The sequence below is a fragment of the Enhydra lutris genome, unplaced genomic scaffold (genome assembly GCF_002288905.1).
Source record: "Enhydra lutris kenyoni isolate GAN:26980312 unplaced genomic scaffold, ASM228890v2 scaffoldscaffold38, whole genome shotgun sequence".
Taxonomy (NCBI): domain Eukaryota; kingdom Metazoa; phylum Chordata; class Mammalia; order Carnivora; family Mustelidae; genus Enhydra; species Enhydra lutris.
Window position 1 is genome coordinate 6900585 of NW_019154122.1, and position 24880 is coordinate 6925464.

The following is a 24880-nucleotide window of genomic DNA, read 5'->3' on the forward strand; positions in this document are numbered from 1 at the left end:
TCCCATTTTATAGACGGCAAACTTAAAAAGTGAAGGAAACTGCCCAGGGGTTCACAGAGCCAGGATCTGAACCCAAGCACCCCAGCTCTGACATGAGGTTGTGCCACCTCGGTCTTTGGAAAGAAGAAAGGAGTTTGTATCTACCTTTAGCCCTAAGTATGCCCATCCGAACCACCAGGAACGCTCATTTAGTGGCACAGCTCAGCCTTCATAGACGCTTTGTGATGCAGATCCCTAGGGAGCTCTCCCGTGGTTGGCTTTACTTACATCAGCTACTCCCGTGACAAAGGGACCGTGCCAGTGAGAACTGTGGCATGAACCTCTGGGTGTTTGTGCAGGTGTTAAGTGTACCCTGCAATACTCCTACAGGCTCAGAAATGGCATGGCCACCTTCAGTGTCACTCATTCTTTCTCACTTTCATCCACACCCTTAGAACCTTCCTTATAGAACCGCTTTGAGGAGGAGATGGCAGGATGCTTCCAGGATGCCTGGCCGCGCAGTGTAGTGGAGTTCATTACGATCTGTATCGCCGTTACCCGGGAGGTGGCGCAGGGCAGGGGTTAAAAGCATGGGCTATAAATCAGACTACCCAGAGTTCAAGGAGCAGCTGTACCACGTATGTGCTGTGTGATCTCGGGCGAGTGGTTTAACCTCTCTGAACTTCAATGTCCTTATCCGTGAAATGGAATTACAGGGTACCTGTGATGATAGGATGGAAGGTGTTTTGAAAGGGCAACCAATACATGTCAGGGGCGCCAATTAGCAGAGTAATTTACTAACGTGCTTTCCTGAGGCTCCTTGCTACTGGCCTGGAGAATGAAAGGTCTCTGCCTTTGGGGTGTTCACAGTTCAGTGAGAAGACCAGAAGATACCCCAGCTGCACACCTTCCAACATAGTAGTCAGCTCACCCCATGTGGCTGTTGAGCCCTTGAAATTTGGGTTTTTTGAGTTCTTCTGTGTAAGCATGAAATACACACTAAATTTGGAAGCCCATTGTCGAAAGAATGTTAAATGCATCACTAATATTTTATATTGAAATATAAATTTCAATATACATTTGATATGCTGAAACTATGTTTGGGCTCTACTGGACTTAATAAATATGTTATTAAATTTAATTCACCTTTAAATGCTTTTCTCCGTGTGGTGATTAGAAAACTTACATATGTGGCTTGCATGATGTTTCTACTGGATCACACCGGTCTAGACCTTCCATTTTACAGGTCAGTAGACTGAGGTCAGAGAGAGGGAGAGGTTTGCCTATAGTCACACTGTAAGTCAGTAGCAGAGCCTAGACTGGCACTTGGGTCTTCTGAATTCTGGCCGAGGTTCTTTGCAGAGCATAGGTACCCCCCTGCCCCCCAACATGCACGTGTGCACACACATGCACGCGCATGGACTTATCTCACCATTCTGGAGATCTGCACCCACGTCACGCAGGCCACCCACACAGACAGACCCTGATTGGGAGATGTGTTCCTGTCCCTCGTTATTTTTCTGAGCAGGTCTTAGCAAAATGTACAGCTAATCAAGCTCATAAGACAATAACAGATCTCAGTTGTATGGACAATGACACAGCAGAGCTGCTAATATCCTCATGGACAGCCCCGGCTTCCCACACTCACCCCACCAACATAGTCCTCAGTCGCTGTGTCCCGGGAAAATGTCACTCTGCATCTCGTCTCCTGTCTCCTGGTGGAGGGCTCCAAGAGCAGGCAGCCAGGGAGCTGTCTACACCTGGGAGCCCCTGGCTGTTTACGGATGCTTCCTTCCACACATCACATCATCCTCTCCTCCTTCCTCCTCCCCTTCCTGTCTCCAGCCCTCCAGCCTCTGGCTGCCTCCTCTTCCCTGCCCCCCTCTCCACCTCCACCCCATTGCCACACCTGCTCCCATACCCATGTGCGCCCCTTCCCATCTTCATGTCCATCCTCACTCTGTCTCCCCAACCCCACCTCCATGCTCATCCCCATACCCATCCTTCTTACATTCTTTGACCAAAGTCAAAGCAAGCACCCCGCTCTGTTCCCCATGCCTGTTATGGATGTGTGGCCCTGGAAACAGGGTCCAGTCTAAGGCAGGTGGTCAGCTGCTGGCACAGGCATAAATTCCATGCAACTTCCTAGATGAGAACAATCCCGAGGTCCAAGCTGGGCTGCAGAAACAGCAGGATAAAGCAGGCCACTGGGCTGTGAGCCATGGGGCATAGAATGGCAAAGAATCCACACAGACCCCTGCCTTGTGGGCACTCCTCTGCAACATGTCCAGTGCCCCCACCACGAGTGTCCTGTTGCTGTGAACCCTGGGAATGTCTCTTCAGACGCTGGTGCGATGCTCTCCTGGGTGGCGAGGAGGGGGGGTGCCCACCAGCAATAGTTCCCTGAAAGGACCATCCTCAGGGGATGAGCCACGGAGCAGGCTCATTGGATCAGGAGGGGATGGGTCCATGGGGCTGAGAATCTAGCCTTGAGCAGAGCTTCAGAACTGACAAGCCACTTCCAGACACACGGCCAGCCCTGGACCAGCAGAAGCCCCCCGGCTCTACATGTCCATGATCAGAGACCACCCCCAGAAAACGCCCCTGAATCCCCGGACCCCACGTCAAGTCAGCCAACTTCCCAGTTTTGTTTGACTTGGTCTTAAGCACAGAGGACTGCAGCGAGAAGTTCCCTGGACAGATTTTGTCTAGTGTCAGGAAAGGTAAGGCAGCTTCCAGGCTGCCTCATCCGTAGCCATGGCCACAGCCACAGCCACCCTCTGCTGCCCCATTCCTTGGGCCGCCGGGGGAGGAAGGGCCTGCGGTTATTTTATTCTTGACCCCTAGGAGGGGTGGGGGAGGAAAAAGACAAGTTCAAAATTATATTATTTGCAAAAATCCATTCTTTGCTCTCAGCATGCCTGCTCTATTGACTGCCTTCCTTTCAATCAGCAACCAGTCATTATACCATATTCTTGAAAAAAAAAAAAAAAGCCACCCACAACATAGATATGTCTGTACCTGAGTCCCTCTACATTCCCTGTTTTAAATTCTTCCCTTTTTTGGAGGGGGTCCCCCATTTCAGTTTCTTTCCATCCTCTCTACCACATCTATAAGTTGCCGCTCAAAGGAGCACCTCCTCCAGGCAGCCCTCTAGGAAGCTACCCTGCTCCAGCCACACTGAGCTGCCCAAGGTTCCTCCTGCACCTTGCTCCCCTCCCCTGTGCCCTGCACAAACCAGTCCTTCTGTGGATTAACTCTGCCTCTTCCTTTAGGACTGTCCTCAGGTGCTGCCTCCTCCAGGCAGTCTTCTAGGACTTTGCAAGACTGGGTTAGGTCTTATCCTCTGGATGGCCAGAGCATTCTGCTTTTGTCTTTCACACTGGTGCTTGTCATTCTGTCCTGGGTCCACATCTGTTTCTCCACAAGACTGTGCTCCCTGAAGTGTGGAGCTTTGTTTTTCTTCCACCTAACCTCAGCTAGTGCAGGCCTGACACACATGAGTTCAAGTTTAATTCCTGTTTCCTTCTTTCCTTCTTTTGTCTCAGCATAGGCAAGCGCACAGCCTGTTTGTGGAAAGGAATCCCATGAGACCTTATAATACTATGGACCCTGCCTTGCCTTGACCAAGGCCACCTTCTCTGTTACCATGCTCCACGCACACTGAGAATCTGGTCCATGAACATCCTAAGCTCCTTCAAACCCCAGGGCCTTTGCATATGTTGCTGCTTTCTGCTCAGCTTTTTGCATGGTTGGGTCTTGCTCATCTATCAACTAACAGCTCAAGTATCACCTCCTGATCTAAGCTGGGCCCCCCATTTATTCTCTGTCACAGCTCTTTGCTACTTCTTCACAAAGCCTGTCATAATGTTCAATTATTTCATATACTGGTTTGCATCTGGTCTTTTTCTCTGACACCCCCACTAGAATGTGAGCGCCAGGAGGGAAGGGGAGCCTCCTGTCTATGGTCCATCCCAAGCACCGGACACACAAGGATTTGCTCAGTAAATATGTTCCATGTGAATGAGTGAATGCGTGGGGGATGGGACCCAAGCACGGTGCCCTCCAATCCCTGCCCCATTTGGAAGGGGCTGAACTCTCTGCCCCCCCCCAAGACCTCCCTCCTAGCAGAAACCCCAGGAGGAAGCAGACTCCACCCACAGGAGGGGGGACTCCAGCAAAAAAAAAGAGAGGGGAAAAGCACAACACTTTGGTTTATGGGAAAATTAAATATTGAACTGAGTAGTAACAGCAGCCAAGGGAAAAAAAACCTGACAAAAAGTCCCCAAATGGAGCCGCCATCAGTGACAAGAGAGATAAATGCTGCGTCTGTGCTTATATGGGCTGCAAAGGCCCTGCTATGCGGCAGCTGCCGAGCCCACCCACCGCCCCCTCCAACTTGACAGTGGGTGGGAGTCCGTGGGCTGATGCGGTGGTGACGGACCTGGGTTTATGTCATTGCCCGTGTGGGCAGGTACTGCCTGGGATTCTCCCTGCCCGGAGTTGGCTGGGGCGGGGGGAGGGGGGGCTTCTGAGTGGACAGGGTCACGGGGGAACTTCTGGCGGCTGCAGGCATCATCCATCCACCCGCCTTCCCCTGGGCGGGAGCTGGCTGGCAGCGCCCCGTTCACCTGCCTCGCCCCTCCCCTGCCAGCTGTTGTGTTTTCGCAGCGGTGGAAGATAAAATTAACAACCCCAACTGGAGGCTCTGGCTGACTGCTCTGGGGGAGCGGGGCGGGGGGGGCGTGCCGGAAGGGGGGTGCAGCTTGTGAGGCGGAGAATCGGCGAGGCTGGGCAGAGCGGGATCCAACACCGGTGACTGCTGATAGAGAAATAAAATCCTGCGTGTGCGCGCTCGCACGCACGCACACTCGCACACTCGCACACTCAAAGGGGGTGGTGGGGCGGCCAGGCCACAGGTTTTAGTGTTGGACCTGGATGTGTATTCTGGTGCAAAATGATAGACTATACCTTTCCCCTGGTGGCTCTCAGCGTGGACCAGCAGCATCGGCCTTCCCCGGAGCTTGTGCAAATTCCCGAGCCTGCTTCCAGACCTGCTGCATCAGAACTGGGGGCGGTGGCGGGGGTGGCGAGGTGGGGGTGAAGGGGGGAGGGTCCAGCCATCTGAAGTAATGCAAGCTCAACGTGAGAACCGCTCTTTTTGACTTTTGTGAGTCTGTTCACGCCGAAGTTAGGGGTAATAAAACCCACTCGGTGGTGGTGGTCTGTGCACCAAGGACTTGGTCCACAGTAGGTGCTCAGTGAACACTGGAGATTATTACTGGCAGGGAGAGCAAGACCCAGGGGAATTAGTGAGGCTCAATCTGGCTGCTCCAGGCCCAGCAGACAGGCCAAGGGTAGAACTCTCTGGAGATTCCCGCTCTCTGCGCTGAGTCAAAGGACCTCAAATCCCCAAATCCGCGTCCCCCCCAAGCAGTTCAACTTTGGGTTCATGCCTTGATTGGTTGCTTCTCAGCAGCTCCAGCTTTCTGATTGTCCTCCTAGGCCATCAGTCCCCTGTGGGCTCTCCTCCCTGTGCCTGGGGTTTCCTGGCTGGAGGCAGCCGTGCTGGGTCGCCTCTCCGCAGCTGCTGTGGGAGGCAGGCTCAGCCCCTCCACGCCGTCGTAGTTTATGTGGCAATAGAGCAAATGTGTTCAGGCCCATGATAGGTGCCATTTCTGCGGAGATGAAATCTATGGGGTGTGACATGAATCCGTTTTAAATAGCAGCAAGGTTGGCTATTTGGAGGATGTTTTCAATGTATCCCAGAGGTATATATTACACACATGGGCGATTTCACCAGGTGCCATATTTGTAGCTTTATGAAAGACGCCTGCGGAAGCCTGGGGAGGCCCTAGTAAGCAGGGGAGCGCACTCAAGATCTGGCCAGGGGCAGCGGCACCTAGCTCAAGTTCTTCCTGCTCAAGTTCAAGTTCAGCCCATTCTGTTTCTCCCCCACTCCACGCCCACCAGAGAGCACTGAGCTGGAGCTTGGAGACCTCCCCTTTCCCCCTAGCAAGACCTCTGTCCTTTCCAGCAGAACTGAACCCCCCAAACACAGGGGCCTTTGGGTTCTGGGGCTCGGAACAGGGCTCATCCTTGACCTTGGGCTGCTGGCCCTGAAGTCACCACCCTCCTGTCCACAGTCACTGTCACCCTTAGGCAGCTGCTAGTTTCCTGGTCTCATCCATAGAGCAAGGATGATGTTGGTGTCATTGGTCCACGCAGGGCGCTTGTGGGGACTGAAGAACATGGCAGGTGTCCCCCACCACAGCCAAGCTCCCAACAGAACCCCAGCTCCCGAACCCCGCCAACCCCCAGCTCAGAGCCCTGTCTTCCAGCAGGAGATTTCCCAGTCTCCCTACTCTCTCAGCATCTCAGGATTGATTTCCTGAGTCAGAGGGCGGGGAAATCCTTCTGGCCACTTGCTTCTCATAAAGCAAATTCCGGGGCGGGGGTGGGGGGTGGGAGGAGAAAAGGCAGGAATGGAGGGGAGGAGCTGTGGAGAAGGGGCATTTGGTGGGATGGGGATTGTGCATGTTTTCTCCCCAACATTGTACGATGAAAATTTTCAAACCGAAGAAGTTCAAATAACTGTCCAAGGACCACTCCTGCCCCCACCGCCCAGGTTCTAGGATGAACATTTAACTGCACTTGTTCTGTTGCCCAACTATGAGACTGTGGGAGAGGCAGAGCCAAGCTTCATTGCCAACAGGATGGACCCTTGGCTGGGGTGGAGGGGCTCGATCTGGGGGAGGTGGTCTCAGAGATCCGGCATAGGCGGTCTCTCCCGCTGGCCTTGCTGGGGCCCCATCTCTGAGCCCTCTAACCTCGTCCTTCCCCAGGTTCTGCCCTGCCTCTGTCCTTTCCTCTGTAAAATGGGGATTGCAAGCAACAGTCCTTAGTCATAGGTGCTAGCACCTAGTCACAGGACCAGTGAGTCCCAGGGCCATTGTGAGGACGGCCTGAGCTCCTATTTGTGAAGTGCCTAGCAGGATGCCTCGTGCAGGCGAGCCCATATTCCCACTGGCCGTCCCATTTGTGAACAGCAACTTCCATCCCTGACCTGGAACAGCATCTGGCCTCTGCCTACACCGTTCACTCTGGCCGCAGGCCTGGGATCTCCTCGCGCTAGGGATCCAAGTTCATTCTGCTGGCCGGGGCCTGAGCGCGGGAAGCACAGGACAGTTCCCAGCAAGAGTGCTCTGAGTTGATGTCTGCAGGGGTGACTGGAGGGGAGGCAGATTTGCTCAGTGAGCATCCCCTTCTGCACCCGAAGTGGAGGGCCCACTGAGTCCCCAGGCACACACAATGGGTGGGGTGAGGGGTGGGGAGGGCCCTTGACCATCATCTATGCTCATGGTGGTCACTCTGGGGCAGGGTCCATGATAAATGCTTTTCTGCATTAGAGCCTCACATAACCCAGGAAGTAGGGATTATTATCCCCATTATATGGAGACAGAAACTGAGGTGTTCAAAGGCAATGATCCACAGCTCTTCGGCCGGCAAGGACCAAGGCTAGCTCTTGAACTGTGTCTGGCTCAAGTCCCCAGTCCAGGTTCACAACCTTGCACTGCCTGGCCCTCCATCTCACCGGCTCTGGGCTTTCTCTCAAAGCGTTGCTCTCCTCTGTGATGCAGTGACAGGGCTGGACCACGTCACTGCTCACATCCGAGGCTCTGAGGGGGGCAGATCTGGAGGGAAGCGACAGCAGGAGGGTCAAGGTGACCAGCTGTGAGGCAGTGGGACTGCTCAGCAGAGAAGGGCCAGCCCCTCCCTCACGGGGATCCTCAGGAGTTGGGGGTTCTCTTCTGATGGGCCTGGGGGCCACAGGGGAATCAGTGGGGAGGGTATGGCTGGACCCAGCGCGCTGGGTGAGTATCTTCTCTACTCTAAATTCCCCTCCCAAATCCCAGGCCTGTCCAGCTCCCATGACATCCCTAGACACATGTCCCTGGATTCAGGGGCCTGGTCTGGCCTCACCTTTCCTCTCTGCCTGTGGCCAAACCTGGTAGACAGAGGGCAGGCGGGGCCTGTGGCAGCCTGGCACAAGAGAGGAGCACCTTCCCTCCGGCTTCCGCTGGGACTGGCTTGACACAGGCTCAGGAGCCAGGCTGCCATATCCTGGCTCTGCCACCTCTTAGCTGGGTGACCTTGGCAAGTCCCTGAGTCCCGCTGTACCTGTTTCCTCATCTGTAGTGTAGGGATCGTCATATCTCCGGGATAGGATTCGAAAGTAAGGTTTTAGACCCTGGCCTGGCACCTGGCAAGCTCTGAATAAATGTCATTGCCCCCAATGCGGCTGTGATCACTATCAGAGTCACCGCCGACTCCTCACCCATGCCTGGGGTCCTGCCACATAGGAGTGCTTCCCACTCTGCCAGACTTTCCTGCTCCTCCACTGTTGCCTATAGGGTTCCTTCTGCCTGAAATGCCCCTGTGGGTCTGCCCCCATCCTACGGGGCCCAGCCGTACACCTCCACCTCCGTGAAGCTTTCCTGATTGCCTCCTCCTGAAGGAGACCCTCCCCTGGGAATCCCCCGTCCCTCAGCCTGCACTCTCATCCTTCCCCCCTCTTATTTTCCTCCTGCTGGATTCTGGAAACCTGTGCTCTTCTCTGGCTCCCTCATCCTTCAGGGACTCCTGCGGGGCAGACAATGGTCTCATATCCTTCCATTGTCCCCAGAGCCTAGAGGTCAGGCTCAGGATACAGAGACAGGGGCTGGGGATCTCCATGTGCTACTCACTAGCCACGGGATCACAGGGAAGTTGTTTCTCTCTCTGAGCCTCGGGCTCCTCGTCTGTAAAATGGGAATAACTACAGCCACTGTCTCAGCAGCACATGTGAGCATCAAACAGGAGCGTGCTCACAAGGAACCTTGGACAATGCCTGGCACGGTGCTGCTTGCTCCTGCCGTGAAGATTACTGTGATTACTAGGTTTATTGGTTTTTAGGATTATTGCTCCCAGGGACTGAGTGAGGTAAACCCACCCTCCTCCAGAGGGGGAAACTGAGTCCAGGGATGCTCCGCCAGCTGGCAGACGAGACAGGATGGCTGACTCCCAGGCCAAACCAACCTGGCGCGTGGAGTTGGCCTCAGTTTCCCCTTCTGTACAGGAGGCGGTGGGATTCCTTCGCTCTCCCCAGGAGAGGCTGCAGGCAGCAGACTCGAATACAGCTCTATTAACACCTGCACCCTCACACTCCGGCTTGCTCTTTAAATCACGGGGCCCGAGGCACTGCAGTTTCAACGGCCACATATCACCTGTAATTAAGGGGCCTGTCCCAGGGAAGGGAAGTTTTTCTGCCTGAGACACTAAATCCAGCTACCGGTGGTGAAGGGATAAAGCATCACACTGACCTAACACTTGTCAAGGCTTAATGATGCCCTGGTGGGCCAGCTCCAGGGAGGGGGTGGGGCGGGAGGCTGGGGCCGAGAGGGGCCGGGAGTAGGTGGAGGGAGGCAACCGTGGGACGAATACGGAGCCCCCTGGTCTGGGGGACACTGCAGGAGCACTACGCAGGAGCAGGTGACGGCCTCCGGGGGGTGGGGGGCAGCCCCCCTGCCTGCACAGTGCCAGGGAGCAGATGGGTCTCTCCAACTTGGCTCAAGGGGGCACAGTGGGCCCCTCTGTGAGAAGCTACGCGGGGGCTCCTTAGCAAGGCGGCCTGGGTTTGAACGCAAGCTCTGCCACTCGCTTGCTGGGCAACCTTGAGCAAGCTACTTAACATCTCTGGGCCGGGTTTCCCATCAGAATGGGAACGACAAGGCACCTGTCTCCTAGAGTGGTGAGGATTAAGTGAATTAATATATTTCATATCCTGGAGCCAGGCTTGGCCCTTGTAGCTGCAAAATTCACCTTTATTCTAGCATACCTGCCTATCCCACATGACAGTCGTTCCCCCAAAGCGAGAACGCACTCAGCAGGTCTCAAAATGCTGGTTGGAGCAGGACTTGTTCAAGTGAGGGATGAATGGGCCAACGGTCTCCTTCCCTCACAGGACGGCTGGCGACACCAGCCCTGTGGCCCCAGGGACAAGCCACACAAAGCAGTACGAGGCTCGACGAAGCTGCCTCCTCCTTCCAGCCTCCCTTCCCCGTTGCAAAGGTCACACAGCTTGTCCGTCTCACACCCGGAGTGCCCTCCAGAGGCCGGGTCTCTACCCCGGCTTGGGGCCTCACGTCCCCACAAAGGAAGACACCAGAGAACTTTTGGGTTCATACTCTAAGCTTCCCTTCATGAGCAGACTCGGTCTTCTCTTCTGTTAAAGGGGGACACTGATCTTCCTGACTTCCCAGAAGGCTGAGCTGACGGGGCAGCCCAATTATTCCACACTGTCCCTGTTGAGAGGAGCACTGGTCTCTGGCCTAGGCCCATACGGCTGTCATATTGTCCCCCACTCAGAGAGGAGCAGTGTCCTTCCATCTTCCTGGCAGCCTCACATAGAGGGAAAACTGGGGGCTCTTCTTTCCAGCATCCCTGAGCTCAGATCCCAGCCCACTCAGTGCTGTGGGATGTATGGTAAGTTCCCTACCCTCTCTGTGCCATGCCCAGTGCCCACTGAAATGGAGGCAGCATGGGGCCAGCCTACGGTGGGGAGACTAGAGTCTGGACCGGGTTTTGGAATGTGCTGGGCCTGTTGCTGAGTGCACAGTAGGCTGCTGTCAAGGGCATGTCTCCTTTGCAGGCCCGGGGTTCAGACAGGGAGGAATGGAGGATTCCAGAAGCCTGTGCAGGAGGCAGTCAGCAGGCTTGGGCCTTTGGGGCTGAAGCTGGGAAGTGACCGTCCTTGGTCGATGACCCAGTTAGCTCCAAAGTGCTCCTCCGAGCCCCAAACCCATCTGTCTGGCCCCTGTCTGACCTGGCTCTTAGCTGGTGACCTGAGCTAGTGGGAGGCCTGAGGGCGGGCAGGCAGTATCTTTTCTCCGGGTCCCTGGCCAGGTGGAGGCTCTCCAGGCACTTAAGTGTGCCGTCTCTGAACATGCTCTCACATCCCTCCTGGAAGACTCTGGCCGCCCTGGCCCCAGTCGTCTGGGCTGTCTCCAGCAGCTGAGCCCTGCCAGCTGTCTCAGGCCCCCAAGGCCCATCGAGCTGTCCCCTCAGAGTCTCCCACGAGCAGTAAGGGGGCCTGCAGATGTCCTTAGGACCACAACCTTGCCTTTCCACCCCAAAGCCCATCTCTTGCAGTCACCGTCTGCTGAGCGAGACCACAGGTCTCACCGGTGCCTTCTTAAGGACCATCTCCGTCCAGGGCTGGGTCCCGCCACGTCCTCCCCATCTGGTCCTATCTTTCCGATTGGTCCCCATGTCCTGTGGCTTCTGTCTGGAAACGCCTCACACGTCCAGCCTCTATGGCCCCAGCCCTAGGCTGGGCTGGGGCTGTCTCTCCCCCTCCAGCTGCCTGCCCTGTCCTCAGAAGCTGCTGGCAGACCCAGGCCGTCAGCTCTCTCTAGCCGCCACCCTCAACAGCCCCGTTTCCAGATGATGTAACTGACGCTGGGGAGGAAAACAGTCTCTCACAGCGAGACTATTGGGGGGTGGGGGTGAGGCTGCTCTTTCCTGGTGTCTTCTGCAGGGCAGCATGGGACCCCATAGTCCTCACTGCCTGGTTGGGAGAGCTCCCCTCGGCTGCCATCACTTCCTGCGGCCCTGACCCCACTCCCCGGCCCCGTGGACACTTCCAGGGTAGAGATCAGGACGAGGTGACAGTAAACACATCGCCCTTTTTGAGAGCACTCACAGTGAGCTATGACATAGGACATTTCCTGTTCCAACTGGGGGAGGGGGCTGGTGCTGCTGTAACCCCCATTTAGCAGACGGGGAAACTGAGGCTCAGGAGATGAAACAAATCACAAACAAATCACCTCAGTGGCTCTGCTGAGGGCTTGGAGCCAGCCTGCCTGGGTTCGAATCCAGCTCTCCCCTTGCTAGGCCTGTGCCCGTGGGAACATTTTCTAGGCTCTCTGCTTTCACACTTGTACAATGGGGAAGGGAGTCGTGGGCCTTCCTTAGAGGGCTGTTAGGACAATGAGTTAGCAGGTGCGGAGCAGATCTGTGCCCGGTGTGCAGTAAATACTCAATAAACATTTGCTGCTTTTATTATCGGGAATTCCAGAACTGGGTTTAAAATCTATGGTTGAATCCAAGGCCCATCCCCTTCGTCATTCCCCAGCTCTCGAAGGAAGTAAATGAAGTTTCCAGTCAACTTATCTGAATAGAGGAATGACTCTTCATGCGGGACCACGCAGCCCTCTCCCAGCTCCGATCTAGAGGACCCCGGGCACTCATGTCACTCACCCAGAGCCAGTGGGAAGAGGGACAGGGAAGGGAGGGGGCTTGGAGGTGGGCCTGCCGGACATTTGCTTGGGAAACAATAGTGCCCAGGCCTGGTCCTCTGGACCCTGGGGGGCATCTAGGGTGGGAGGTGGAAGTTTGGGTTTCCCCCCTCCCCCTCAGCACCCCAAACTCCTCTGTGGCTCCAGCTTAGATCCCAACTTGCCCCCTATCTCCTCCTCCTTGTCTCGAAAGCAGCCTTGCTCCCCAGAGCCTGTGGCCACTGCAATCGCCTGGGGCCAGTTCATATAGTGTGAGCCCAGCAGGCAGCTCCTCCACTCAGGCTCCAAGACGAGCAATGAGCCGATCGTTACCCACCCAGCAGACATCATGAGCTGTGGAGAGGGCTTTGTGGCAGCCCTGAGTCTCGCCTCCCAGCTACCCTGCCTGGGGTGCCCCAGGGATTCTCAGACCAGCGGCCTCCCTCCATGGACCTAAGCTGTCTCCTGGACTGCCACATACTCAGGGCACACGCTGGATCTGCCTGGGAGATGCACATCTCCCCATGGCCGTCCTGCACACAGGCAAGCATCTCAAAAGAGGTCTGCAAGCTGGCACCTGCTTTCCCGCTAGCATCCTTTACAGGCAGAGCTGTGTTTCTTCTTTCTGCTCAGGCCAATGGCGGCAACACCAGGTCTTTGAGGGGTACAGGCTCTGCCCTCAGCCCTCAGATCTCCCATCCCCCTTGGAGCCACAGACTTTTCTCCTTCCCAGGTCACGAGAGGTCCTTGACATTCCAATTACTGGTCCTGGGAACGTGCTCCTTTTTCTAGAGAGGAGCACCAGGCTGGGTGTCCAGAGGATAAGGTTCAGGAATCTGGTCTTAGAAAGCAGAGTCCCAGATCTCTAGAAATCCTAGTTCTGGCCTGGCCTCATGGATGTGAGCTCAGTTCTGTCACACGAAGTAGGCTCTTTCCCCTGGGAGCTTTGACCAGCCCCGGGGGAGTTTCTCTTCAAGGGAAAGCTTGAGGAACTGGTCCCAGGAAGACTTCCTGGAGACTTGCTGCCCCAAGTCACACAGTAGGGGAGGGACAGAGCCAGACTGGAGATGGCCAGATGGCTTTAAAAAGCATCAGAAATAACACACGTAAGGAGAGACATATAGGTCAATGGAACGGAATAGAGACTCCTGAAATAAACCCTCACACTTATAATCAATCAATTCTCAGCAAGGATGCCAACACAGTTCAGTGGGGGGAAGAAGAGTGTTCAAAAATGGTGCAGGGACAACCAGACATCCACACGTAATTGATGGAGGCAGAGGGCTCCTCCACAGAACGCAGAAAAATTAACTCGAAATAGATGATAGTTTTCTGTCTCCTCCAGCCGTCCAAGAGTCTGCAAGAAGGCATAGGGGCAGAAGGTGGCTCCTGCCGCTGCCATCGTGAAGAAGCAGGAGGCCAAGAAGGTAGTCATTCCCCTGCCTGACAGAAGGCCCAAGAATTCTGGCATCAGACAGAACATCCAGCCCTTGGGGACCTCACCGACTGTGTCAAATGACTCCGCTCCAGACTTTAGAAATGTCTAAAAGTGCCTCCTACAATTAACTAGTTCAGGACTGCCAAAGGGCTACTCCACTGCTGGCCCACAGATACAAACCGGAGACAAAGCCAGAGAAGAAGCAGAGATTGCTGACCCGGGCTGAGAAGAAAGCTGACGGCAAAGGGGAGGTCCCCACTAAGAGGCCACCTGTCCTTCCAGCTGGGGTTAACATGGTCACCACCTTGGTGTAAAACAAGAAGGCTCAGCTGGTAGTGATTGGTCCTGCCATGGATCCCACTGAGCTGGGTGTCTTCCTGCCTGCCCTGTGTCATAAGATGGGGGTTCCCTACTTCATCGTCTGGCAGAAGACCAGGCTCAGGAAGGCCTGCACCATTGTTGCCTTCACACAGGTTAACTGAAAAGGCAAAGGAGCTCCGGTTAAGCTGGTGGAAGCCATCAGGACTGATTGCAATGACAGATATGATGAGATCCACCGTCACTGGGGAGGCAATGGCCTGGGTCCAAAGTCAGTGGCTCTCATTGCCAAGTTGGAAAAGCTAGAGGCCACCAAAGGACTGGCCACCAATATGGACTGAGTGGACGCTGTTGAATTTTCTGTACATAAAAGTAATAAAAAGTTATCTTTCGGGCAGTGTCAGAGAAAGGAAGGAAGGAAGGAAGGACTGATGGACAGACGGAGAGAAGGAAGGAAGAAAGAAGCCGTAAAACTAAATGTTAGAGTTTTAAACTATTAAAACTCTTAGGAGAAAAACAGGAGTAAATTGTGACCTTGGGTCAGGCAAAGCCTCCTCAGCTAGGACACTAAAAGCACAAGAAACAGAAAATAAATGCAGGGAGTGAACTTCCTCCAAAGGAAACCCTTTCATCCTTCAAAGGACACCGGTAAGAAAGGGAAAAGATAACTCACAAAAGGGGAAAAGATATGCAAATGTTACATCTGATAAGGCCCTTCTATCTGAAATAAAGAACGCGTGCAGCTTAATGATGAAAATCACCTAGTTGAAATGCTCCTGCGATCTGAAGGCATTTCTGCAGAGAAGGTATCCAAAGGGCTCCAGAGCACATGAAAAGACGATCAACATCATTAGCCATTAGAGAAACACAAACCAAACCCACAAGGAGAGCCACTTCACGTCCACCAGGATGGCTGTAATCAACAAGACAGGCAGTGGGAGTGGGGGAGGGTCTGGAGAGATGGGGACCCCCCAGGGTGCTGGAGCGAAAGCAAGATGGTGCCGCCGCCTGCAGTCCCTCTGAGGGTTAGACTCAGAGTTACTGTTTGGTCCAGCAATTCCACTCCTTGGCATACACCCAAGAGGACTGAAACTATACGTTCACACAAAAACCTGCCCGTGAATGTTCCCAGGAGCATTACTCATAATAGCTGAAAAGTGCAGATGTCCGTCAACTTGTGACTGTGTAACAGAAATGTCGAGGGGCGTCTGGGTAGCTCAGTCAGTTAAGCCGCTGCCTTTGGCTCGGGTCATGATCCCAGGGTCCTGGGATCGAGTCCTGCCTTGGGCTCCTTGCTCGGCAGGGAGCTTGCTTCTCTCTTTTCCTCTGCCTGCCACTCTGCTTGCTTGTGCTCTCTCTCTCTCTTTCTCTCTGACAAAAAAAAAAAAAAAAAAAAATCTTAAAAAAAAAAAAAAAAAGAAATGTCGTGTAGAATACAACGGAATACCATTCAGCCATAAAAAGGAAAGAGGGACTGATGTGCACTCCAATATGGATGAAGCTTGAAAACCTTACACTAACTGAAAGAAGTCACAAGAGCACAAAGACCATGTATTTTGTGATTTATATGAAATTCATATGAAATCCACAGAGATTATTATCCACAGAGATAGAAGGTAGATTGTTAAGGGTTGCTTGGGTGGCTCAGTTGGTTGGGCCCCCAACTCGATTTTGGCTCAGGTCATGATCTCAGGGTTTTGGGATCAATCCCTGCATTGGGCTCTGCTGTGCTCAGTGTGGAGCCTGCTTGGAATTCACCCTCACCACTGCACCGCCCCTCCCCACCATTCATGGGTAGGCTCTCTCTTTCTCTAATAAAAAAAAAAAAGAGAGAGAGAAAAAAGGAAAGTAGATTGGTGACTACCTTAGCCTGGGGCGAGGGATATGGGATGGGGGGGTCCTTGCTAATGGGTATAGATTTAGAAAATCTTCTAAAATTGGTTGCACAACTAAAAGTGTTTGCACAACTCTGTGAGTGTGTTAAAAACCATTAAATTTTACACTGGAGGTGAATGAATTATATGTTACATGAATTATAGCTCAATAAAACAGTTTTTAAAAAAAGAAAAAAAAGCACCAGATGCACTTAATAAAAATTCAGTAAAACATACTGAAAAAAAAATAAAAAGTTAGCTATGCAAAGTTCATTAACAACTGCTCTCTGCAGTGGGACCTGTCTCCTGGCCCCTGGTGTGGTTTGGTGCCATGATGGCCTTGGGTTCCAGAATTCTACCTTTATTGGCCATCCTCACTTGGAAGTCTACAGAAGAGACACAGGGATTCCACGATAGAACATTTTCTTAGTGCTTATTAATATATTAATAATAGTTGGGCAGAATGGGTACATGTGTAGGTTGTCTTTGCCTTTGTTCTGTCGCTGTCTGGCTGGGTGTCTTTGGCAAGTTACACACCTATCAGTTTCCTCATCTGGCAAAGAAATGGCAGCACCCATCTCCCGGAGCTTTAGAGATTATGTGATAAGTTAGTTTAGGAAGACCTTAGCCCGGTGTGCAGCATGTTCATAAAGGCTCAGCAAAGGATACCCCATGTGAATGGGAGTCAGATGGCAAAATCCTCTTCTGATGCTACCTCCTGGCTCAGCAACTACTCTGGGCTGCACTGTGTCCTGGAGAAAGATGTGTTGAAGTCCTAACCCCTAGCACCTGTGAACGTGATCTTATTTAGGAAAAGGGTCTTTGCACATGTAACCAAGTTCCGATGAGGTCCTTGTACATCAGGGTGTGCCTTCATCTAATGCCCGGCGTCCTTAGGAGAGGGACATGTGGACACAGAGATTCAGAGCCACAGAGGGAAGCCGCCCTGTGAGAATGGAGGCAGAGCTGGAGGGAGGCATCCAGGAGCAGAGGAAGGCCAAGGACTACCGGCCACCACCAGGAGCTGGAGGAGGCAAGGAATGATCCTTCCCTAGAGCTTTCAGAGGGTGGTAGCCCTGCTGACACCTTGATTTCAGACTTCTGTCCTCCAGAACCACGAGGGAATATATTTCTGTGACTTTCAGCCCTGCAGGGTGATCATTTGTTACTGGCATCCTGGAGGTATCAGGCAGCGGGATTAGCCTGGGCTCCTGCATCCGTACTGTGAGCTAGCCATCTCCTCTGATGGCACCTGAGCTCCACGAGGCAAAGAATTCCTCCTTCTCCACTGCATCGTCGGCACCTGGAACTGCACTTGGCCCTGGGCAGATGCTGAGTCAGACAGCGTGGGATCAGGTGCATGAAGACCTCCAGTCCATGCGCCCAGGCCTCACCTTCTTAGAGGGTCTTGTGGAGCATCTGTTCGAAACACCCCCCTTACCCCAGGCTGGGCCTGCCTCTGCCTTGTTCGACCACCCTCTGACACCCACAGGCTCAACGGTCTCCCTGTTCTGTCTGCCCCCCTTCCTGCCTGGTCTGGTCCACGAGGACCAGGAATTTTGTCTGTCTCATTACTGAAGCTCAATTCCATGACCTGCAACAGCCCCTGGAATGTACTACATGCTCAATAAGTGTTTGCTATATGAATGAACAAATGAAGGCTGGACGAATGAATCCGTGAGATTTGGAAGGCCTGCGTGTGGACGTCCAAGCAACCTTCCAATCCATTTTAACAACAACAACAACAACAAAACCCTTCTGATGTTTTCACTAGAAAAACAGCTCAGTACTGGACTTGTCCATGTCACAAGTGGGCACTGACCTGGATTTGGACCCAGGGTTGCTGGACTCCAAGGGTGCTCCTTTCAGAAGGTTTGAGCATCGAGGGCCCCAGGGTTGAAGTGGACGAGCGGTCCCCATGGGGCCTGGGGCACAGGAACCCTCTGGATTTCTGAGTGCCACGTGTTCTCGGGCAGGGCTCCATCTCATAATCCTGCATAATCCTGCCTCTTTACCCCCATGCTTGCTTGACCTTTGTGTTATTACTGGCCTTTGTGTCAAAGGTGGGGACGTGTCCCTTGGGAGCTCAGAGCTGCTGTTAGGTGCACCAGCTCTGGGCTCGGGCAGACCTGATGGACACCCCCTCCCCGGCTCTCACTCACTTGGGGGACCCCCTTAGCCCGCAGAGCCTCCTTCCTTCTGTGAAATGGGATGATGGTGCCTGTCTCGGGGGACACTCGTGAAGGTTGTGTGATCAACAGTGTGGCGGCCACACAGCCTGTGCTTGATGGAAAGTGGCCTAGATTTTTTGCTGTGGGTTGAGAGGGCCCCCTCGGTGGCAAGCCTGTATGGTGAGGGGGGGGGGCAGAGAAACCTTGGTTCTTGGCCTCCTGGCGGAACCAGGAAAGCAGCGTCTCTCGGCACTGGCGGGGGTGGGAAGTGTGAGCTCCCATTTAATTGATTGTAACATCGCACCCCGAACATGCTCCCCTCATAACCTGCACCCCCGAGAAGAGCCTCGGCAATCCTTCCGTGACTGTGTATAATGTGTTCCTGGGGCCCAGCACGCAACTTTCAAATTGGCTTACAATTTATCTGCAGCTAGGATAAAAACATTTTAATGACTGTGTGCGGCACGAACCCTCGGTGTCACCCACGGGGCTCCCAAATGTCTTTTCCCACCACATAGCGGGGATGTTATAGGCGTGAAATTACAGCCGCTCTCACATTTTGATCTGCACCCAGAGGCCCGTGGAAACAGCGCGGTAGAATGTGCTAGATGCAGATTGACTGGCAGAGGATGGGAGGCCGGCTCTGGAGCACGACTGTGCTGTGCTGGGGATGCATGCAGGGGCTGTGGGATGGGCCCCGTTTCTCGTCTCCCTTTCCCTCACCGTCTTAGGAAGTTTCCCTTGACCCCCAAATCAAGGAGGAAGCTGTCTTGCCCCACTGTTGGTGGCCACGGTCCTCAGGGTCCATTGTCGCTCAAAGGAGACCCCAGCTTTCAACGGCCTCCCCTTGCTTGGAGGGAGGGTGTTGGCTCCTGCATGCGTGGTTGTGTGTGTGTGTGTGTGTGTGTGTGTGTGTGTGTGCGTGTGATGAGTGTGTATGCCATGTCACAGGCCAAGGTAAGGAGCAGGTTGTAGGGCTTCACACCTGCCCTGAAATATATTTAAAGGAGTAGGTCCGGGAGGGGGAGGCAAAGTCAGGCAATTTTCAAGTCTTTCTAACTGTGCTTGATGTGTAACCGGCATGGTCCCTATTTGTCGTGAGAGATGTTATTCACTGAGCCCTCGGAAGGTGCTGGGCACTGGGCTCAGGGAGCTCTGTCCTGGGGATCATCTCACAGAATGGCCCCACCTTGGCCAAGCCACTTCTTCTCCGAGCCTGGGTCTGGGCGACAGGTGCCATAAGGTCTCTGCCTCCCAGGCTGATGCGGGCTGCTGGAGCACAGGAGCTGCACAGGGGACACACCCTCACAGTCAGCCCCCCGTCTCTCCCAGAACACCCCATCCCCCCACCTTCTGGGTCTCGGTGAGCCACGGAAGGCATGCTGCTCTGCTGCTATGGGACGGGGACGGCCTCAGCCCTGCAGGCTGAAGCATGTCCTTTCCCTTCCCCGAGACTCAGCCTCCATCTGTGAGATGGGGATGGCAGTAATCCTGACCCACACTCTGGATCTGGCAGAACCAGCAGAATGTAGGTGCAGCTGTCGTTAGCAAAGCTGGGGTCTGTCCTCACTCCTCCCCTCAGCAGGAGGCCAGGAAGAGGGGGCAGGCAGAGGGATGCGCTTCCCAGAACCAGGGCAGAGCTGGGTCCCTGTGCAGGGACTCAGTGCACGAAGTTGTGGTTCTCAGACTGGCTTGAAGCTCCTCAGAGTCATGAATGGTCGATGAGACTCCCAGCGGCAAGAAACAAGTGACCGCAGCTGTGCCCAGGAGCACACAGGCCCGAGACAATGGTACTAAAGAGGATAAAGTCCAACCTATGGTAACTTTTGGCTGCCTCATCTGTGCTAGGTGCTTTGCAAACATCATTCCTTCCTTCCTTCCTTCATTCATTCAAAGATTTATTATTTTAGAGAGAGAGTGCAGGGGATGGGGCAGAGGGAGAGAATCTCCAGCAGACCCCCTGCTGAGCACAGAGCGGGATATGGGGCTCCTGCAACCCTGAGATCATGACCTGAGCCGAAACCAAGAGTCGGACCCCTGACCAACTGAGACACCCAGGTGCCCTGCAAACTTCATTCAAAAAAAATAAAACAAAACAAAAAAAACCCTTACAACTATTCTAGGGGGTAGCCACCCTTGTCCCTATTTTACAGATGGGAAACTGAGGCCCAGAGAGGCTAATGAACACAACGATGGATCTGGGATTCAGCCCCAAACCTGTGTGTCCTAGACGTACAACAGGGATATAACATGTCCTGGCTCATGGGGATGTCGCCAGGATTCCATAAGACAATGTGCAAGAAGCCAGAAGCTCACGCACTGTCAGGCACAGGCTGGAGACAGACAGTGGCTGTGATGTCGGCTCAGCTGCAGCCTTGGTGAGCATGGGGGGACTTGCCCCATCAGGGGACAGCTGGGCTGGGGAGACCAATAGCAGGCACAATGACCTCTATGCAGTGGGTCCGTCAGAGGATTGACCAAGATGGGTGAGTGCTCTTTCAGTAAGAAGCCTGCCCACAGGCCTCTGAATTTCCAGAGGTCAGAGCCTTTCCCTGACTCTGGGGCCACTGGGGCGGGGGGTTCCTAACACCTCCCTGGTCTCCCCGACAGCCTCAGCCTCTTGCTCAGTAACTGGGATCTCATCAGCTCTCTACTCCATCCCACATGGCTGCCACCTTCTGTCGGGAAGAGCCCAGAAGCCCACAGCTCCTTGCTGCCCAGACAACGAGAATGGAGGAGAAAAGTCTTGGCCAGCTGTGCCACAGGCAGAGAGAGGAGCCATGCCCACCAGGAGCACACCGCCTTGCTCAGCTGGGACCATCAGGCTATCTGTGTAGTTCTGGTCAGTCCCACAAGATCTCTCTAGGCCTTGGGCTCCTTGCCTAGCGGGTGGGATAACAGACTTACAGATGTCAGAGCTAGGAGGGGGCTTAGAACCATCTGGTTACAAATCCTCCTTGTATGGAGGAGAAGACAGAGGCCATGGGGGGAGAGCAACCTGCTCAGGGAGCTTTAGTGAATTCATGAGGAGGGTGGGCTTCCTGGTGGAGGTGGCTTTTGAGGACTCGGTCCTTGCTCACATAGAGAGAAGCCTCAGCGGGAGTGTCTCTACTGCTTCCAGGGGTGCAACAGCTGGTGTGAGAGGCAAGATGCCTGGTTTCTGGCCCTAGCACTGGGCTGCTATCACAGGAGGATTTTGTGATCCTGGCTGTGTGACCCTAGGCAGGTTGCTTGCTTTCTCTGTGCCTCCATATCTGTGTCTGCAGAAGGGGGCCGATAATACTAGTACATACCCTTGGGTGGGTTGCGAGGACTGAATGATAGACATAACATGGAAAGTACAGCTGAAGACCTCCAGAGGCCCTCCTCGGGTCCTCCGCCCAAACTAGCTGCCACCCCACCTGCAGACCCTCTATCCCATTACCCGTCCGATTTTCTGCCCAGGATTTGGCACTGTCCACAGCCTCTATGCGTGCTTTACGCTTGGCTCATGTACCCGATACAATTCCCCAAGGACCTTGTCCTATCAAAGGAGACACCCTTACCTAGCACATAGTAGATGCTCAAGAAATATCTGATGGATAGATGACTATGCACACATCCCTCATCAGACTGGGAGCCCCTGGATGGTGCACCCTGAGTTTTGTTCTTCACCAGATTCCCTGGGGTGACCAGCCTGGGGGCAGGCACCAAGAACACTTCTTCAGTGAGGGGATGATTGCAAGAGGGAGGTTTTCCTGGCATGGCCACCTCCCCGCTGCAGCCCAGCCCCCAGGAAGCCAGAACTCGCCACGTGTTGCTGCTGCGGGAATCAATGTCCCTCTGGAGGTCTGGCCTTTGGAGGTTTTCAATTTCCCCAGAAGCGGTATCTTTCCATGGGGCCTTTATGCTTTCATTGATTGCCTGACTACGACAAGCTTTGTTTCCCTGGTAAGTATCATTTGATAAGAAAATCAGAGAACGCTAGAGCCCAGAGTCGGGGCCAAGTCCCTGGAACACGGGCAGCAGAACTGGAGAGTGTGCCTGACGAGAACGTCAGCACCGATGGAGGCTTCTTCTGAGATCGCTGGGAGCAAAGCCCTTGTTTGACAGATGGAGAAATTGAGGCTGGGGTGGGGACACAGACAGCCAGAGACAGGCGCTCACATTACTATCCTCATCTTGCAGATGGAGAAATGGAGGCACAGATACAGGGTCAGACCCCAGGAGGCCCCGACACAGAGTCCAGGGCACACCCTCACCAATCACTTGATGCTTCGATGTTCCAGGAAAGGCCGGGGGAGGTCCAGGTTCAGGATCACTCTCTGTAGCCTGTATGCATCGCCTCCCCCAGGGAGGATCCCAGATTGTCCTGTCCCCAGAGGGGGACCCGCCAACACTGCACTGTCCCCATGGGCATTTCTGTGAACTTAGCTCTTGGCTTCAGCCTGGAAAAATGCTCCCACAATGGTCTTCACACTGCCCAGCTCCTCCCTCCCTGTGTCCTCACTGGGTCACAGGGCCCGGAGCTGGGGGTCCATGAATGATCCATTGAACCTTCATCCCACCCCTGCTTACAGACCTGGACACTGAGGTCTGCTGCCCCTCAGGAAGCCCTCATTCCTCATTCTTCTGTCAACTCTTCATTTGTCCCAGTCAGAGTGTCAGAGCTCCTCCAAAGTGCCCAGGCCATGTGGACCCAGGGATGAGGCCTGGCCCTGCTGTCCCGAGGGTGGGGTATCAGGGTTGGGAGCAGGGCTTCCTGAGAGGAAGTGATAAGGCCACACCTGTCCTACCTTGGCAGGGCTGGTCTTCTCGCTCCTTGGAGGTGAGAGTGGGAAAGAAGAAGGTTCACGGCCTCCCAAGAGACACTGCAGCAGCGGGTTCCTGGGACAGCCCCTCCGTGCATGGGCGCGTGCACACACACACACACACACACACACACACACAGCTCCTCGCTGTGACCCCAGGGGCAGGGGGGCTCTGCACTCACCCATGACGTTGAGGAAGATGTTGCCCGATGCCAGGACCACCTTCTCTCTCGTGGCACGGTCATAGATACCCACGTGGCATTCATAAGGACCATTGTCTGAGATGCGGACCTCAGGCAGCCTGGAGGAATGAGAGGGGCAGGATGAGGGCTGGTCATAGGGCCCTGGAAAGCACAGCACCCCCACCACCCCCAAAAGAGTCCCCAAGCCTCACCATTCAGCCTTCTGGACCGACCACGTGCTCCAGCGCTATGCTGAGGGGAGGGGGAACAGCAACATTTATGGAACACTGACTGTATGTCCGGCCCTGTGTTCGACACTTGGAGAGGTGAAGGTGTCGGGGGGTGTGTGTTCAACCGGAGTTGTATCTGGGCTCTTTTCAGTGTCTGTGAGTTGCGGACAGTAATGGTGCCCCCCACCCAGAGGGCCCCGGGTATGCCCGGAGTGAGAGGCACCTGCTGTGTGGCCCAGGCTCAAAGCTGAGCCCTAGTGGGTCACCTCACTCCACCCTCCACCTAGGATCCCTATTCCCACCTCGTAAATATGGAAACTGAGGCTCTAGAGGAGGCACAGATGTCCCCTCGCCCACCACCACTGATATGGCTAATAAGACCCAGGATGGGAATTTGAATTCCTCTTTGGGTACTGAGTTCCTGTCCCTTTGGGTCCAGCCTTGGGGCTTGAGAAGAAACACTAAACTTCTCATCTCCAAGGAGCCCCTGTCCCAGCAGATCAGCACTCCCAGTCCCTCAAAGGGTGAGCCTATCCGAGCACAAAGAAGGGAGGAGCTAGTTCTGCCTGGGGTCCTCAGGAGGGTGCGGTGGCCCGGAGGGACGTAGGCTAGACCATTGCTGCATCAGGGAAATTGCTGGGTCCTCTGGCAAGTTCCAACCTTCTCTGGACCTAATCATGCAGCCAAAGGGGAGGCTCTTCTGGCCACAACCCAGAGGCAGTGGGGTCTCTGCTTTTGGGTCTCAGGTTGTCACACCATAGCACAAAATAGAAAGAAGCTCACAGTCACGGTTACAGTTGAGGTCACGGTCACGAAACACTAGCCACCAAAGTGGTCCCTCAGTCCCATCAGAAAGGGGCAGTAGGGGAAGGAGAGGGTGGTGGTGAAGGGCATAGGCTCTGCATGTGGGTCCCGCCACCACAAGGAGGGAGGTTCCTTCAATTCAGCTCTCTGCTCCCACCCCCACGTGAGCGTCTTGGCTCTCTATTCAGCCGACCACCTGCTCCCAACAGCTTCTGCTGCGCACTCCAACCTCAGAGGCACTCTCTTCTGTCAGGTCCCCTACCCCCATCTTTGTCTCCCAGCTCTGTTCCCTCCTGCCTCCGTGTCCCCCAGCTCCCTCCTGACTCAGTGTCCCCCACACCTGAGCTCTCAGCCTGGGTTCCACGCTCTAGGCTCAGAGCAGAGCCCGCCACACATTAGCATAAACAAACACCTTCATTTACATAGAATACACAGAGGTTGACATCTGGTCTACTGACTGTCATAAAAGAACTGGGAGAACTGATGTTTTTCATCAGGGAAACTTCGTAGGAAAGAGGCTGCCTTCCTTCCCTCCCCGCCCTCAGAAGAGCACCCTGTCAGCGGGAACAGCAGGGGACCGTCTCCCCTCGGGAGCTATTTTGTTTGCTTGTAACTCAGCTAGACTGGAAAAACAGCCCCTCTATTGGGCATGGTTGCTGAGTGACAGTCACCTAGAGTAACATGTTTCGGTAACACTCATGGGTATCAGTTATACCGTAAGTGACTCGTGCGGGTGACACGTGTGCAGGTGACATGCTCAGGAGACAGCCCCTAAAG

At 54.3% G+C, this 24880-nt stretch overlaps 1 protein-coding gene and 1 pseudogene across 1 annotated transcript in view; one reads left to right on the top strand and one right to left on the bottom strand.

Moving 5' to 3' along the window:
• LOC111154784 (immunoglobin superfamily member 21) overlaps positions 1-24880 on the bottom strand; it is a 231315-nt gene that overhangs the window by 15983 nt on the left and 190452 nt on the right. The window contains exon 4 of the mRNA XM_022514694.1: positions 23070-23188. Coding sequence (XP_022370402.1) covers positions 23070-23188 — 119 coding nt within the window. The remainder of the gene's footprint in view (positions 1-23069; positions 23189-24880) is intronic.
• LOC111154815 lies at positions 13531-14393 on the top strand (annotated as a pseudogene).